The 16,817-nt window shown below is 38.4% G+C and overlaps 1 protein-coding gene across 1 annotated transcript in view; it reads left to right on the top strand.

Moving 5' to 3' along the window:
* LEKR1 (leucine, glutamate and lysine rich 1) overlaps nucleotides 1-16,817 on the top strand; it is a 224,946-nt gene that overhangs the window by 174,476 nt on the left and 33,653 nt on the right. The window contains exon 9 of the mRNA XM_068988656.1: nucleotides 10,893-10,986. Within this exon, the coding sequence (XP_068844757.1) occupies nucleotides 10,893-10,986 (94 nt within the window). The remainder of the gene's footprint in view (nucleotides 1-10,892; nucleotides 10,987-16,817) is intronic.

Genomic DNA, 16,817 nt, shown 5'->3' with positions numbered 1-16,817 from the left:
CGATTTTTCTCTTCTGTCTGCCACAAAAACAGCATTCCCAGGTAGGAGTTGCTCCTTGGGCTACATCCTAGAACAAAACATGAGGAGCAGAGCAGCAGATGACATATGAGCAAAAAAATAAACTTTGACATTGTAAGCCTCTGAGATTACAGACATGTTGAGTTTTGGATGATTCTGAAATTAAAAGAGCAATCAGGTGGAGAGTTGGAAACATGAGTCAGATACTAACAGAACAGATGTGCAGTGGAGATAAAATCTGGGAGTTGTCAGCAACTATATTGCATTTTAACCATAGGCATGGATAAGATCAGTTAGAGAAACGGGGGAGAGAGAGAGAAAAAGAGGCCCCAGAATGAAGTGCTGAGGAACATGAACATGTAATTGACAGGCAGATAAAGATGAGTCTGCAAAGGAGACAGGAATGGCCAAATATTTGGAAGAAAGCCACAAACGAGGTTTTAGTGTAATCCTACTTTTGCTGTCCTCATTCTTTTGTTCCTTCTGCTTCGCTTCCTCTTCTCTAGCCTAGAGACTGCTGAGCAAGCATCAGAACCTGCTAGATCTGCCTCACATTTTAAAAGATAAATCTTCCTTTTATATTGCTGGATTTTGAGCACCATCTGGACAGGGACCCTGTCCTCATGCACCTCTTTCTCTCCAGGGCTTGATGACACTGTCCTGTCCATAGTGTGCCTAGTGGGCAGGAAAGTCCACCCTGCTGCTCACTTGCCAATTTCTTCTCCTTGGTCTTTCACTTTAATATTCTTTTATCCAAACACCCATACTACTATTGCTCAGGCTAGTTATTTTTATAAATATTGAGTAGATACATAAAAAATTTAGATAGGTTTAAAGTGTGATGCTGGATCATCAGAAAAGCAAGAGAGTTCCAGAAAAACATCTATTTCTGTTTTATTGACTATGCCAAAGCCTTTGACTGTGTGGATCACAATAAACTGTGGAAAATTCCTCAAGAGATGGGAATAACAGACCACCTGACCTGCCTCTTGAGAAACCTATATGCAGGTCAGTTAGCAACAGTTAGAACTGGACATGGAACAACAGACTGGTTCCAAATAGGAAAAGGAGTACGTCAAGGCTGTATATTGTCACCCTGATTATTTATCTTATATGCAGAGTACATTATGAGAAATGCTGGGCTGGAGGAAGCACAAGCTGGAATCGAGATTGCCGGGAGAAATATCAATAACCTCAGATATGCGGATGACACCACCCTTATGGCAGACAGTGAAAAGGAACTAAAAAGCCTCCTGATGAAAGTGAAAGAGGAGAGTGAAAAAGTTGGCTTAAAGCTCAACATTCAGAAAACTAAGATCATGGCATCTGGTCCTATCACTTCACAGCAAATAGATGGGGAAACAGGGGAAAAAGTGTCAGACTTTAATTTTTTGGGTGCCGAAATCACTGCAGATGGTGATTGCAGCCATGAAATTAAAAGACACTTACTCCTTGAAAGGAAAGTTATGAATAACCTAGATAGCATATTCAAAAGCAGAGATATTACTTTGCCGACTAAGGTCCATCTAGTCAAGGCTATGGTTTTTCCAGTAGTCATGTATGGATGTGAGAGTTGGATTGTGAAGAAAGCTGAGTGCCAAAGAATTGATGCTTTTGAACTGTGGTGTTGGAGAAGACTCTTGAGAGTCCCTTGGACTGCAAGGAGATCCAAACAGTCCATCCTAAAAGAGACCAGTCCTGGGTGTTCATTGGAAGGATTGATACTAAAGCTGAAACTCCAGTACTTTGGCCACCTCATGCGAAGAGTTGACTCATTGGAAAAGACCCTGATGCTGGGAGGGATTGGGGGCAAGAGGAGAAGGGGACAACAGAGGATGAGATGGTTAGATGGCATCACCGACTTGATGAACATGAGTTTGGGTGAACTCCGGGAGATGGTGATGGACAGAGAGGCCTGGCGTGCTGCAATTCATGGGGTCGCAAAGAGTCGGACACGACTGAGTGACTGAACTGAACTGAACTGAAAGTGTGAAGAACTACAATACAATGAACACTCAGTTTAGGAAAAAGAAGCTTACCATTAGCATTGAAGTCCCTTGGTACTTCACCCTAATTCCACCACGTGGCATCCTTGAAGAGAAGGGTAATTCCTCACACTGATTAAAGGCATCCACAAAATACTACAGAAAACACCCATTGTTCCTTTGCTTCACTCTATAATTTTACTGAGGCTTCCCAGGTGGCAGTAGCAATAAAGAATCAGCCTGCCAGTTTGGGGATGCACGAGACATGGGTTCAATCCCTGGGTCTTGGAAGATCATCTGGAGAACAAAATTACAACCCACTCGAGTATTCTTGCCTAGAAAACTCCATGAACAAGAGCCCTGGTGTGCTATAATCCATGGAGTTGCAAAGTCGGACGCAACTGAGCACGCGTGCACATAATTTAACTGAGTATGTTTGTATTCCAGACAAAAAGATTTTGCATATATTTTGTCTCCATGGAACTAAAATTATACTATATGCATTACTCAGTGATTTACTCTTTATGCTCAAGATTATATCCCTGGGATTTTTGTCCATGATGTTACATGTAGCTGAAAATCATTCATTTCTTCATCTGCATTATGTTCTAAAGTATACCACAATTTGCTTATCTTTTCTGCTTTAGCTATATTTCATAACTTTTGATGTGTAGAAATTTCATTATTATTCAATTCTAAGTATTTTAAATGTCAATTATGATTTTTCATTTGAGCCGAGTTAATCAGAAACACATTTTTTTTTAATTTCCAAATACATGGAGATATTTATCTTTTCTTACTGATATTTCTTTGTATTCAGAGAATATAGATTATCACAGTGCTGTTCAATAGAGGTATAATGTGAGCCACGTATGTAATTTTTACAAATTTAATTGCCACATTAAAAGAGTAAAGATAAACAGGTAAAATTTATCTTAATATATTTTAGTTAACCCAGTATATCCAAACTATTATTTAAATATCTAATCATCTATTAAAATTATCAGACATTTTAGATTTTTTTGAGTTTTCAAATCTGCTGTGTATTTTACATTTATAGCACATTCTAATTTGGACAAGTTATACTTTAATTGCTTGGAAGCTACATGTGACTGCTGCTGCTGCTGCTATGTCACTTCAGTCATGTCTGACTCTGTGCGACCCCATAGATGGCAGCCCACCAGGCTCCTCCGTCCATAGCATTTTCCAGGCAAGAGTACTGGAGTGGGGTGCCATTGCTTTCACCGACATATGACTAGTGGCTACCATTTTGGAATATACAGGTTTATAGTCTTTAAAATTTGTTGAAATTTATGTTCTGGCCTAGTATGTGGTCAATTCCATGTAAACTGAAAAATATTTGTATATTTTCCCACTAATTGGGTATCTTAAATCAGTATCCCTGAAATTAATCTTATTTGCATTAAGTCCTCTATAATTTTTACTGAATTAATTATCTGGCTGACCATAGGTTGCTACAATACATATTTCAGGAGAACCATTCACATAACAGCCTAGAGTTATGCAGTGTACACTTTCATCTCTTATACAGTGGTCCCAGATTGTCTTACTATAACTAAAGAAGCTGTGTTTAATTCTACCGCTATGGTGTGGGTTTGACAGTGTTTCCTTTAAGTTCCAAAAAGTTTTGCTTTATATATTTTGAGGGTTTTTTAATAGGTGCTATATGTTTAGAATATTCATAGTGAATTATCCTGTTAGTATTATCAGCCCAGAGTAATGAACTTTTGTCTTAAAGTCTATTTTGTCTGATATTGATATAGTTGCATACTTCTTTTTCTTTAATATGTCCCTGTTAGAAATCTTTTCATGTCCTTATGTTTTAGGAATGTCTTTTACAAAGAGTCTATTGCTAGAGTTTGTATTTATCAAGCCTGTTTCTGTCTTTTAACTCATGTGTTTAGTTTATTTGCCCTTATTATGATTGTTACTCTAAGCTTTCTATTTCTCCCTCCTTTTCTGTACTCTTTCTCCTTTTGGGCCTTGGACAGGGGCAGTGTTGTTAGAGTTTCTTTTATATTCTTAGTGCATCTTCTTCTAGTGGCATATTTTATTCTTTTAGTGGTTATTTTTGAGATTTTTGCCATGAAAACTTAATGAAGTCCAAAATTAATATATCCTGAATAATGCAAACTTCTCTTGAATATCTCAAACTTCTCTTGAATAACACTTGAGCTCTGATTGTTGCCATCCTGACATACATTCTACATTTTTGTTTAGTGTTCTAGTTCTGATCTTTTGATAGCCCCACTAATTATATGCAGTCAAAACTAATTTTTTATACAGGTGGTATTTATTTAGAAGGACCTACATATAGAGTCTCTACATAATTTTCAAGGTCCAGCACAATATGAAAATGTGGAGCCTCTTCAAAAAAAGACAAAGAAGATTTTCCTTTCCATAACATCTCTCTCTCAACTGGTCATGGTCTTTTTTTGTTTATTTGCTATTGAATCTTGTGCTCCCTTGGGCACAGAGAAATCCCAGCATGGATGCAGGCTCTCACAGGCACCAGGGACCTGCCGCAGACTCAGCAAATGGGACGCAGTTAGCAGACCCAACCCTCCCCTGCCTGTGCCCAGGCCTGCATTCTCACTAGAAACAGAGGATGGCAGGAGGTGGGACTATGTGTAAGCCAAGATTCCAAGCCCCTAGTACATGCCTGACTGTCCTATCAGACCTCACTTACAAAGCACAGATACAAAGATAAAGTTAACTCCTCAATGGTGACCACAGAGCATTAAACCTGAAGTGCAGTCTCCTTCAGCGTATAGGCCCTATGCAACTATCCTGATGACACACCCAAGAAGCCCTCCCTGCCTGTATGTTTGCCAGTTCCTTTGCTCAGCATTTTTTCTTGATCATCTGACTTTCCTTCTGAGATCATATTCCTTCCTGCAAAGCATATTTTTTAGCAGTCCTTTAACTGTCAGTAAACACAAGATTTTATTTTTCTGAGCATATTTTATTTCAGCCTCTTTCTGAAAGATAGTTTTGCTGGGTACCCTACTTCAGGTTGATGGTTATTTTCTCATGGGGTTTTTAATGTTGTTGTCTTTGGCCTTCCTTGTTTTTACTGGAGAGTAAGCTTTCAATGTATGGATGTGAGAGTTGGACTGTGAAGAAGGCTGAGCACCAAAGAATTGATGCTTTTGAACTATGGTGTTGGAGAAGACTCTTGAGAGTCCCTTGCACTGCAAGGAGATCCAACCAGTCCATTCTGAAGGAGATCAGCCCTGGGACTTCTTTGGAAGGAATGATGCTAAAGCTGAAACTCCAGTACTTTGGCCACCTCATGTGACGAGTTGACTCATTGGAAAAGACTCTGATGCTGGGAGGGATTGGGGGTAGGAGGAGAAGGGGACGACAGAGGATGAGATGGCTGGATGGCATCACTGACTCGATGGACGTGAGTCTGAGTGAACTCCGGGAGTTGGTGATGGACAGGGAGGCCTGGCATGCTGCGATTCATGGGGTCGCAAAGAGTCGGACATGACTGAGCGACTGAACTGAACTGAAGCTTTCACTATGTTTGAGTTCCTTTGAAGATAATGTTTTGTTTCCTCTCCATCTTCTTTTGAGGTCTCTTTAACTTCAGTATTATTCATTTTCACTATCAGGTCCCAGATATGAGATTTGTTTTTATTTATCTTGCTTGGAATCCTTTGGGCTCCCTAGATTTGTTGTAATGTCCTTCCTCTCCCTTTCTCTTTCTTTTGCTTCTGAAATGAAAAATAGATAAATACTAGATCTTTTCACTCTGTCCTCCATATGTCAAGCTCTTTTTTATTTTACATATTTTTTACTTCCTGTACTCAGTTCAGTTCAGTCACTCAGTCATGGACTGAGTTAGGATGGATTGGTTGGATCTCCTGGCAGTCCAAGGGACTCTCAAGAGTCTTCTCAAACACCTCAGTTCAAAAGCATCAATTCTTCAATGCTCAGCTTTCTTCACAATCCAACTCTCACATCCATACATGACTACTGGATAAACCATAGCTTTGACTAGACAGACCTATGTTGGCAAAGTAATGTCTCTGCTTTTTAATATGCTGTTTAGGTTGGTCATAATTTTTCTTCCAAGGAGAAAGTGTACTTTTAATTTCATGGCTGCAGTCACCATCTGCAGTGATTTTGGAGCACCCAAAAATAAAGTCTCTCACTGTTTCCATTGTTTCCACATCTATTTGCCATGAAGTGATGGGACCAGATGCCATAATCTTAGTTTTCTGAATGTTGAGTTTTAAGTCAGCTTTTTCACTATCCTCTTTTCACTTTCATCAAGACATCCTTCAGTTCCTCTTCACTTTCTGCCACAAGGGTGGTGTCATCTGCATATCTGAGGTTATTGATATTTCTCCCAGCAATCTTGATTCCAGCTTGTGCTTCATCTAGCCCGGCATTTCACATGAAGTGCTTCCTGTACTGCACCCTGTATAATTTTTTGAATCTCCCTTTCAGCTTATTACTTCATTTTTTAACTGTGAGTAATCTGCTGTAGGATCATCTACTGTGTTTTCATCTCAATTATTATGTTTTATTTCTACAAATTCAGTTGGTTCTTTTCAGATTTCATTAGTCATTTAAGTTAATCTTTCATTTCTTCTAACATACTAAATATCCTTATTTTATATTCTATATCTGAAAATACTTTAGAATTTGTGACTTTGATTATGCTGTCATTTGTATCTGCTCATTCTTCCTCTTACTGGCTTTTTAAAAACTAAATTTGTGAGTTTTAAAATTATGATCTCATGGGTCTTGAAATCTGTAGGAATTCTTTGAGTTTCAGATTTAAATTGGTTTCTCCCCAAAATGTTGGTGTTTTTTCTACCAGGCATCTAGAGACAAGGGTATCCTAGCACAATTTTATGATATCTCCTCAATTTGAGGCTTTTGGGGACACTCAGGTAGTGTGAGTTCAGGATAAAAACCTGCATTAGTATTGGCTTGTGTTTACAAATTCTTGTGAGAGATTTGTATTTTCCCCTCCACTTAGCACCAAAATTCAAGCTAGAAATTTGGGTTTTGTTCCTTGACAGGAGATCTTTTTTGTATTTTGTACATACTGGGTGTGAATTTCATATTCTGACATACAGTATGACAGAAATGACATACTGCATGTGTTGCTCTTTGAGACACAATTTTATGCAGATAAGTTTCCTCTCAAGCTCTTCCTTTCTCTCCTGACTCCAGTGCCCTTCATGGCTGTGAAATTTAATGATCAAGTACATCATATTTGGAAAGTACCTTCAAGGTGAGAGTTAGCTTTAATTCTCAATTTATTGTTGGAGTTATTCCTTTCACTTCATTTTTTTTTTAATGAAGTTTGGAGTAATTTTGTATTTACAGAAAAGTTAACAAAGACAGTAAAAGGATTTGTTTCCTTGGTCCCATTTTTTATAACCATGGCACATCTGTAAAAACTAAGAAATTAATATGGGTATAATACAATTAACTAACCTACAGACTTTATTCAAATTTCACTAGTTTTCCACTGATAACATTTTCCTGTTCTTTTTCTTGATTTGTGTGTCCTTCATCTTCCTAACTTTTTGTCCTGGTCACTAATGAATTTTAAGACTTTTTTTTAATAAGTGAAAAAACACTTATTTTCAGTAGAAAAGTTGTCAAGGTACCTAGTCTGACACATTTCTAAAAAGAAGTCTAAGGAGTTTTATCCTTTTCAATCATCATCACTTGAATAATGTAATCCTGGTTACCAAGTCCAGCTGTCTTTGTGACCTCAAAATTTTCTAGCCTAGAAATGTAGGCACTATTTTTATTAAAAAATGTTTAATAATATTCTAAGAGTGAGGCAAGAATAGAGATCAAGCAATAGGTTGACAATCTATCACAATACTCTAGGGGGGAAATGAAGTCAATAACCTTAACTGTTGGTAGTCATAAAGGAAGGGAGGAAATAGTTTGAGGTACACCAAGGAGCAGAATACATAGAACTTGTTACTGAATGGAAGGGCTTCCCTGGTGACTCAGATGATAAAGAGTCTGCCTGCAGTGCAGGAGACTGGGGTTCAATCCCTGGGTCAGGTAGATCCCTGGAGAAGGGAATGGCTAACCACTCCAGTATTCTTGCCTGGAGAATCCCATGGGCAGGGTAGCCTGGTGGGCTATAGTCCATGGGGTTGCAAAGAGTCAGATGTGACTGAGCAGCTAACACACACACACACATATACACTGAATGGATACGGCAGAACAAGAAGGAAGAGTCAGCGATGACTCAGGGATTTCATGCTAAAGATTTTGATTGTTGAAGCTTTCAAAGTCCGAAAGAAAGGCAACATTGTGGGAGATGATGATGAATTTCTTTCTTGACATATGGAATCTTTAGTGTTGATGGCTCATCAGAGTGGAGATGTTTAACAGGAAGTCACAAATGAAAGTCACAAAGTCACAAATCTGCGAAAGAGGATGATGATGAAAAACAAAGGGATTAGAAAGAGGAATAAGCAATGGAGAAGAATCACTTACACAGAAAATAAGAAGGGTTATGTGTGGATCACAATCAACTGTGGAAAATTCCTCAAGAGATGGGAATACCAGACCACCTGACCTGCCTCTTGAGAAATCTGTATGCAGGCCAGGAAGCAACAGTTAGAACTGGACATGGAACAACAGACTGGTTCCAAATAGGAAAAGGTGTACGTCAAGGCTGTATATTGTCACCCTGCTTATTTAACTTCTATGCAGAGTACATCATGAGAAACGCTGGACTGGAAGAAACACAAGCTGGAATCAAGACTTCCGGGAGAAATATCAATAACCTCAGATATGCAGATGACACCACCCTTATGGCAGAGAGTGAAGAGGAACTAAAAAGCCTCCTGATGAAAGTGAAAGAGGAGAGTGAAAAAGTTGGCTTAAAGCTCAACATTCAGAAAACGAAGATCATGGCATCTGGTCCCATCACTTCATGGGAAATAGATGGGGAAACAGTGGAAACAGTGTCAGACTTTATTTTTTTGGGCTCCAAAACCACTGCAGATGGTGATTGCAGCCATGAAATTAAAAAACACTTACTCCTTGGAGGAAAAGTTATGACCAACCTAGATAGTATATTCAAAAGCAGAGACATTACTTTGCCAACTAAGGTGCATCTAGTCAAGGCTATGGTTTTTCCAGTGGTCATGTATGGATGTGAGAGTTGGACTGTGAAGAAGGCTGAGTGCTGAAGAACTGATGCTTTTGAACTGTGGTGTTGGAGAAAACTCTTGAGAGTCCCTTGGACTGCAAGGAGATCCAGCCAGTCCATTCTGGAGGAGATCAACCCTGGGATTTCTTTGGAAGGAATGATGCTAAAGCTGAATCTCCAGTACTTTGGCCACCTCATTTGAAGAGTTGACTCATTGGAAAAGACTCTGATGCTGGGAGGGATTGGGGGTAGGAAGAGAAGGGGACGACAGAGGATGAGATGGCTGGATGGCATCACTGACTCGATGGACATGAGTCTGAGTGAACTCTGGGCGTTGGTGATGGACAGGGAGGCCTGGCATGCTGCGATTCATGGGGTCGCAAAGAGTCGGACATGACTGAGCAACTGAACTGAACTGAACTGAACTGATGGTGATTATAGAAGGGGGTGTGGGACTCCCTGACCAAAAGGCATGCTTTTGCCACAATTTCTGGTATAATATTAAATACTGGGAGTGAGTAGCCTTTCCTTTCTCCAGGGGATCTTCCCAACCCAGGAACTGAACCCAGGTCTCCTGCATTGCAGGCAGATTCTTTACTAACTGAGCCACAGGGTGGCTGGATCATCAGAAAAACAAGAGAGTTCCACAAAAACATCTACTTTTGGTTTATTGACTATGCCAAAGACTTTGGCTAGGTGGATCACAACAAACTGTGGAAAATTCTTAAAGAGATGGGAATATCAGAACACCTGACCTGCCCCCTGAGAAATCTGTATGCAGGTCAAGAAGCAGCAGTTAGAAGGACTGATTTTGAAGCTGAAACTCCAATACTTTAGCCACCTGATGTGAAGTACTGAGTCATTAGAAAGGACCCTGATGCTGGGAAAGATTGAAGGCAGGAGGAGAAGGGGTTGACAGAGGATGAGATGGTTAGATGGCATCACCAACGTGATGGACATGAATTTGGGCAAGCTTCGGGAGCTGGTGAGGGACAGGGAAGCCTGGTGTGCTGCAGTCCATGGGGGTCACAAAGAGTCAGACACGACTGAGCGACTGAACTGAAGTATAATATTTAAAGGCTTAATTTCAGTGCCTCTGTGAATGTTCTCATAAATCTCTCGCACTTGCTTCCACTCAGAGGGTCACAAACTTAGCTTTAAGAGCCAATTACCTGGATTAAAAGATTAAAATGTTCTTTGTGTTTTCTCTCCTATTTTCTATTATGTTTTGTACTATGCTACATCTCAGACATTACCCTTTACTTAATTTGGTTTGTTCCTATTAGCATGTGAGATAAATTAAAGGAAAATAAATCTAGCAGAAACCACAAATGTGGTGATTTTGTGGCATACCCCAGCATATTTTCCTTTTTTAAAGTAACAAAATATTATCTATTGTCTAGTGTCAGAATTTAATCAGAAACTTTGGAACCGCAATGTTTAGTATTTTATTATATTTCTAACTCTACATATGTTGTTACTGTTTCATATAAAAATAATAATAATGCTTATTAAGCAAAAATTAAGCCTGACCTTGTTGCCAGTGTTTTAAAATTGCTGTTAACAGTTAAAATGGTATGTAATATCATATGTTTTTTCCTAAGGGGAAGAATATACAGATTGAGTTGTGAAATAATCTCTAGAGCCAGGAATTGTAATTTAGGAAGAGTGTTATGGGTATGTCTTGACTCATTTGTTGTGTTTATGGTTTTCAGGGAGTTGATGCTGATTTCACATCAGAAAAGCGTCGAGCAGCTGCAGGAAACCCTTAGACAGAAGCTGCTGAATGATGATAACTGGAGGGAGAAGGTAACGAAAATGTGACTTTCAGCAGCATGTGTCTTATTTGCTTTTTAAAAATTCTGTCCATTTGCCAGACTACTTCTAATAGGTTTCTTTGCTTCTATGCACACCTTTGATTCCTTCCGGAACTTCCTAGACCAAACATGCTTATGATATGTGTTTTTTCCAAAATATTAGACAAATAGGAAATTAAAAGGTAAAAATAGAATTTGAAACCTTATAAGTTTAAGATAGCTTTTCGTTCTCATGTAAAAGCATAATTTCTGCTTTTAAATATTTACTGTTTTTCCCCATAAAATGACAGAATCTGCATTTGACCCTATCCTTAAAAACAGGGGAACATTAATTCATTCTTACAGTTTCTCTGCCTTTAAGAAGATAATAAAAGAGAATGAAAAATGACTTAAAAATATTCAGTTATGAACTTTTGGCAGTAAAATAAGTATTTAGCTCACTATTTACAAAGAAAATGTTTGCTTTTAGAGTATGAAAAACTTTTTCATTGATTTTTGTCTTCAGAGTTTTCTATATTTTCAAATTTTCAGCAGTGAGTATATACTTCTTTCATAACTTTAAAGAATGCAAATTATACTTTTAAAATTATTAGCCTTTGCTTTCTCAGGCCTTGCACAGCTCTAGTCATTAAGGCTAGACATCATTTCCCTGTTATAAACTACCAGTATTTTTTGACTGATTCCTTGGCTTTATCATGCATACTGTGCTGAAACCTTTGCAACCAGCTGGGTCTCTTCCTTTACCAGTACCTAATCCTAGCTCTAGCCTTCTGTCTTGGTTTTCTGATTATGTCTCACATGTGCATCAGAACTAGAGCTGGCTACTGAAATTCAGATAACTTGACTGAAGTCCTGACAGACTGTTTGGTTATCACTAGATTCTTCTTGGTGACTAGACCTTATAATTTGTAACCCTAAGCAGCAAGCAGTGGCCACTTTCACACTAACATCTCCACCTGGAATCCCCAAATCTGCCATCTACAAATGAAATCCTCTAGGTGTTGTTGCTGGCTCAGGTCAATTCTAAACTTGTCACTTTCCTTTCCAGCCTTCACACAGTTGGTCGCATCCAGTCTGGCCCTCTATAAATCAATCTCCCTTCCCTTGTTGTTTGGGAATGTGTTGTAGCCCATTCGGTCTATAACAAAGATGATCACTATAACAGCAGTTCCATATGGGCAACGATGAAAATTTGAGAATATGGACTCTGTATCTCATTTTATTTTGTGGCATAGGCTTTTTCTTCTCCTCCTTCTCTAAAGACCACACCCCTTTAATTCTTTAAATATTATTTTTAGCCTCAGTGTACTCAGTTGACTAATCTATTCTTATTCACTTCCCATATCCTTACCAATCCATGTTTATAAGTGTGAAAAGATGATCCACCTACCTTTAATAAAAATCCAAATTAAAGCAGTGAGAGATTATTTTTTACAGCTTCTCTTTTGTCTTGTGATGAAGGTCATTAGACAGTTTTTCATTCATACTCTTTAAGGGACTGGAAATTACACTTTGAAGGGTAGTTTGACTATATGTATGTGTGCACGCTCAGTCAGTCGGTCTTGTCTGACTCTTTGTGATCCCATGGACTGTAACCTACCAGCCTCCTCTGTCCATGGGATTCTCCAGGCAATAATACTGGAGTGGGTTGTCATTTCCTCCTCCAGGGGATCTTCCCAAACCAGGGATTGAACCTGCGTCTCCTGCATTGGCAGGCGGATTCTTTACCATTGAGCTACCTGGAAAGCCCTGGCTATATGTATAAAGAGATATTATAAACATTTCATCCTTTTCTTTTTGGTCCCATCTTGTGAGTCAGAAATTTCACTGATAGAGACTTCCTTGGTAGTACAATGACTAAGATTTCACACTCCGAATTCAGGGGCCCAGGTTTGATCCCTGGTTAGGGAACTAGATCCCACATGCTACAACTAAGAGTTTGCATGCCACAACTAAAAGATCCCGCATGCCACAACTAACACCCCACACAGCTAAGTAAATAAATAGATAGACATTAAAAAAGAAATAAATTTCACTGATGGAAGTAATGTTTGTAGAGATTCACAGATCTTTCCCTCAAACTCCTTAGTTCCTCTTCAACTGAGAGAGTGAACTTTCCTGCCTTTGCTTATGTAGAAGTTCCTCGTCTCCATGATCACACATCACCAACATCCTTCAGATATTAATCCACTGGAGAAGAAATCTCAGCACTTATGATCCAGTCTAGTACTGCTGCTCAGTGTGCCCTGTGCCTAAAGTGCTAACACAGCATGTAGACCAAGTTAGTGTTAGCATCTGACCATATAAGTGTATGCTCTTGCTTTATGCTAAGTTAATTTATTGATGAAAATAAATCTATATAAGATTCTCTAAGTTCTTATTAAGATCATGGATATCTTTCTAATAAATTAATTATATCATAGATGTATTTGGCTCATATAATTTTCTATAATATAAATGGATATTTCATTTTTTGAGAGGACATGACTTTTTGTTAATAAATTTTATCATTTAGTTTAGCAGTAAATCAACATCCAGACCAGTAAAGCCAATGAATGATAATTATCCTTGGCTGAGTTAGTTATCGAGACTATGAATAAAAAGTTCCCTGAAAGTCCTCTCATGAGAAAGAAGAATCACTAATATGACATTGTCATCTCTTTCTTGGGTCACTGTGCCTTTGCATAGGAATGAAATGTTCCCTTTACAAATATATAATACACATATTAGAATAAACTTCATAACTTAAATGCTTTTAACATTCAAAAACAAGTAGATAGCAATTTATGCCTGTGCTTAATTATTTTAGAGTATGTAAAAAGCACATAATAGAATCAATAGTTGCTATGCAACAAGGATGGCACATTTTAAAATAACTGAGTATTTACTAATTGTCATGGATTTTTGTTTATTTCGAGTATTGCTTTGATGTGAAGAAAGCAAATTAATTTGCAGGCTGAACATTTTACATTGGCTCCAAATGCAGTGTTGGTACTTTTCAGTTAAAATGTTGTAATTAAAAAATGTCCTACAGCCAGACTGCTTACAATAAGTGATAGTCACTTACTGCCTATCACTTTGTAGTGCCCTAAACAAACTCCAATCACATTATGGGATTATTACTAAAACATCACATTATGGGACATTTTCAATTATACTGTTGACCTCATTTTAAATAATACATAGAGCTTGTAGAAACCAATAATTAAAACAAAGGAAACCTTACATCCTCACTAGATGAATGGGAGAACAAGTTTACTTCAAAAAATAATCAATTCCAGCATTAAAGGGGGAGGCAAAGAAAATCTCAAATTCTTCTTTAAAATAGAAGAGACATATGACCTAGTAAGTCCTAATGTATTTCAGTGTCCTTTTAATCAAATTTATGAGAAACAAGTTATAAAGTAAAATTTTACAGGAATAAAGTTGTCATTTTAAAAAATATAAATTTTCCTTTATGTATAATAAATGTATGGCTAAAATGAATATTGAGGGTATACTTTAATTTTTTTTAATTGTGCCATATATTGATAATTTCCAAAATTGAATTAATAAAATCATAAAATTTTAGATCAGAATAGCCTGCGAAGATCATCTGATTTCAACCCTTCAGTTCAGTTCAGTTCAGTTCAGTCGCTCAGATTTGTCCGACTCTTCGCGACCCCATGAATTACAGCACACCAGCCCTCCCTGTCCATCACCAACTCCTGGAGTTCACTCAAATTCACGTCCATCGAGTCGGTGATGCCATCCAGCCATATCATCCTCTGTCATCCCCTTCTCCTCCTGCCCCCAATCCCTCCCAGCATCAAATATAGTCTCCATTATTAACATGTTTACTATATGTCAAGCCTTGTGCTGAATGCTTTTCATCAATGTAATCTTAATCACTCTAACATTATTATTCCCATTTGGACATAGAAAAAATAAGACTTGGAGAAGTTAGATAATTTGCCAAGTTTATATAGCCAGGAATTGAGAACTGATACAACCCCTCCACCTTCAAAACTGAGAGCTAAACACAAAGTCCCACATGTCTGTATTTGACTTAGGTGGACTAATAGGAACCAGATTTACTCTCCTTTATGAAACAACTAAAACACTGGAGAAAAGATAGAAAACAATGGTTTCAAGACTCTGGACATCAGGCAGTGAAGGACAGTGATTCCTAGAGATAAGAGACAGACAAGGTAACCCCTATCATTACTCTAATTTAGGACCCTGAAATAGATTTAAGGCTATGGTAGAGGGAGTGGGAATCCAGGTGGAGTTTGGCAGATTCTGAGTTGAGGAGACTTTCCTAAGAGTCCAGGGAGATCTATGTGGCTAGAATTCACAGTTGAGTGTTCTCAGAAGAGAGCTGCCCAGAGAAAGAATGCTGGATATCTGCAAAGAATCCCCATTATGTATATGTGACCCGTGCATATATATGGGGAAACTACCTAGAGCCAGGGAGATGAATCTGAAAGGATTAGAGATAAGAGTACCAAATACTTACATGATGTCAATAATAATGTCTGTTCTCACCAGCCAGACTGGAAAGCCAACAATTCACAGGGGACTGGGTAAAGTTCTCAGAAGGGTCTTGCATGAATTGTAGGGAATAATTAGCCCTAGACTAAATGCTGAGCTGGTCCTGCCTAACAAATTTTAAAAGGAAGACCTTAAAAAATATCAGGCTGATTCCAAGAAACTAAACTGCTCCCGGAAAAGAATTCAAGATTATTTATAAGAATACAAAAATATCCAGCATTTAACAAAGTAAAATTCACAATGCAGCCAATGAAAAAATTGCCATGCATGGGAATAGGAAAATAGAACTCATAGTGAGAAGAAAAATCAACAAATAAAAATTGACTCAGAAAGGCACAGATGTTAGAATTCTCAGACAAGGACATTAAAACAGGTATAACAACTGTTTTCTTTATGTCCAAAAAACTAGAGGAAAAATTGACCATGTTAAAAAGAGATGTAGAAGATATAAAAAAGATCTAACCTGAATTTATAGAGATGAAAATTATAATATCTGACATGAAAAATACACTGGATGGGATTAATGGAAAATTAAACATTCCAGAAGAAAAGTTTAATGAATCTGAAGACACAGCAATAGAAGCTATACAATGAGATTTATCTCTTTTAAGAGGCCCAGAACAAACAAACAAAGAGCATCAGTGAGCTGTGAAATAAATTCAAGTGGCCTCAGTTCAGTTCAGTTCAGTTAAGTCGCTCAGTCGTGTCCGACTCTTTGCGACCCCATGAATCGCAGCACACCAGGCCTCCTGTCCATCACCAGCTCCCAGAGTTCACTCAGACTCACGACCATCGAGTCAGTGATGCCATTCAGCCATCTCATCCTCTGTCGTCCCCTTCTCCTCCTGCCCCCAATGCCTCCCAGCATCAGAGTCTTTTCCAATGAGTCAACTCTTCGCATGAGTTGGCAAAAGTATTGGAGTTTCAGCTTTAGCATCATTCCTTCCAAAGAAATCCCAGGGTTGATCTCCTTCAGAATGGACTGTTTGGATCTCCTTGCAGTCCAAGGGACTCTCAAGAGTCTTCTCCAACACCACAGTTCAAAAGCATCAATTCTTTGGCGCTCAGCCTTCTTCACAGTCCAACTCTCACGTCCATACATGACTACTGGAAAAACCATAGACTTGACTAGACAGACCTTTGTTGGCAAAGTAATGTCTCTGCTTTTGAATATACTATCTAGGTTGGTCATAACTTTTCCTCCAAGGAGTAAGCGTCTTTTAATTTCATGGCTGCAGTCACCATCTGCAGTGATTTTGGAGCCCCCCAAAATAAAGTCTGACACTGTTT

The sequence above is a fragment of the Capricornis sumatraensis genome, chromosome 1, assembly GCF_032405125.1.
Source record: "Capricornis sumatraensis isolate serow.1 chromosome 1, serow.2, whole genome shotgun sequence".
Lineage (NCBI taxonomy): Eukaryota > Metazoa > Chordata > Mammalia > Artiodactyla > Bovidae > Capricornis > Capricornis sumatraensis.
Note: the sequence above shows the minus strand (reverse complement) of the source record. Positions and strands in the feature narration are given on the sequence as shown.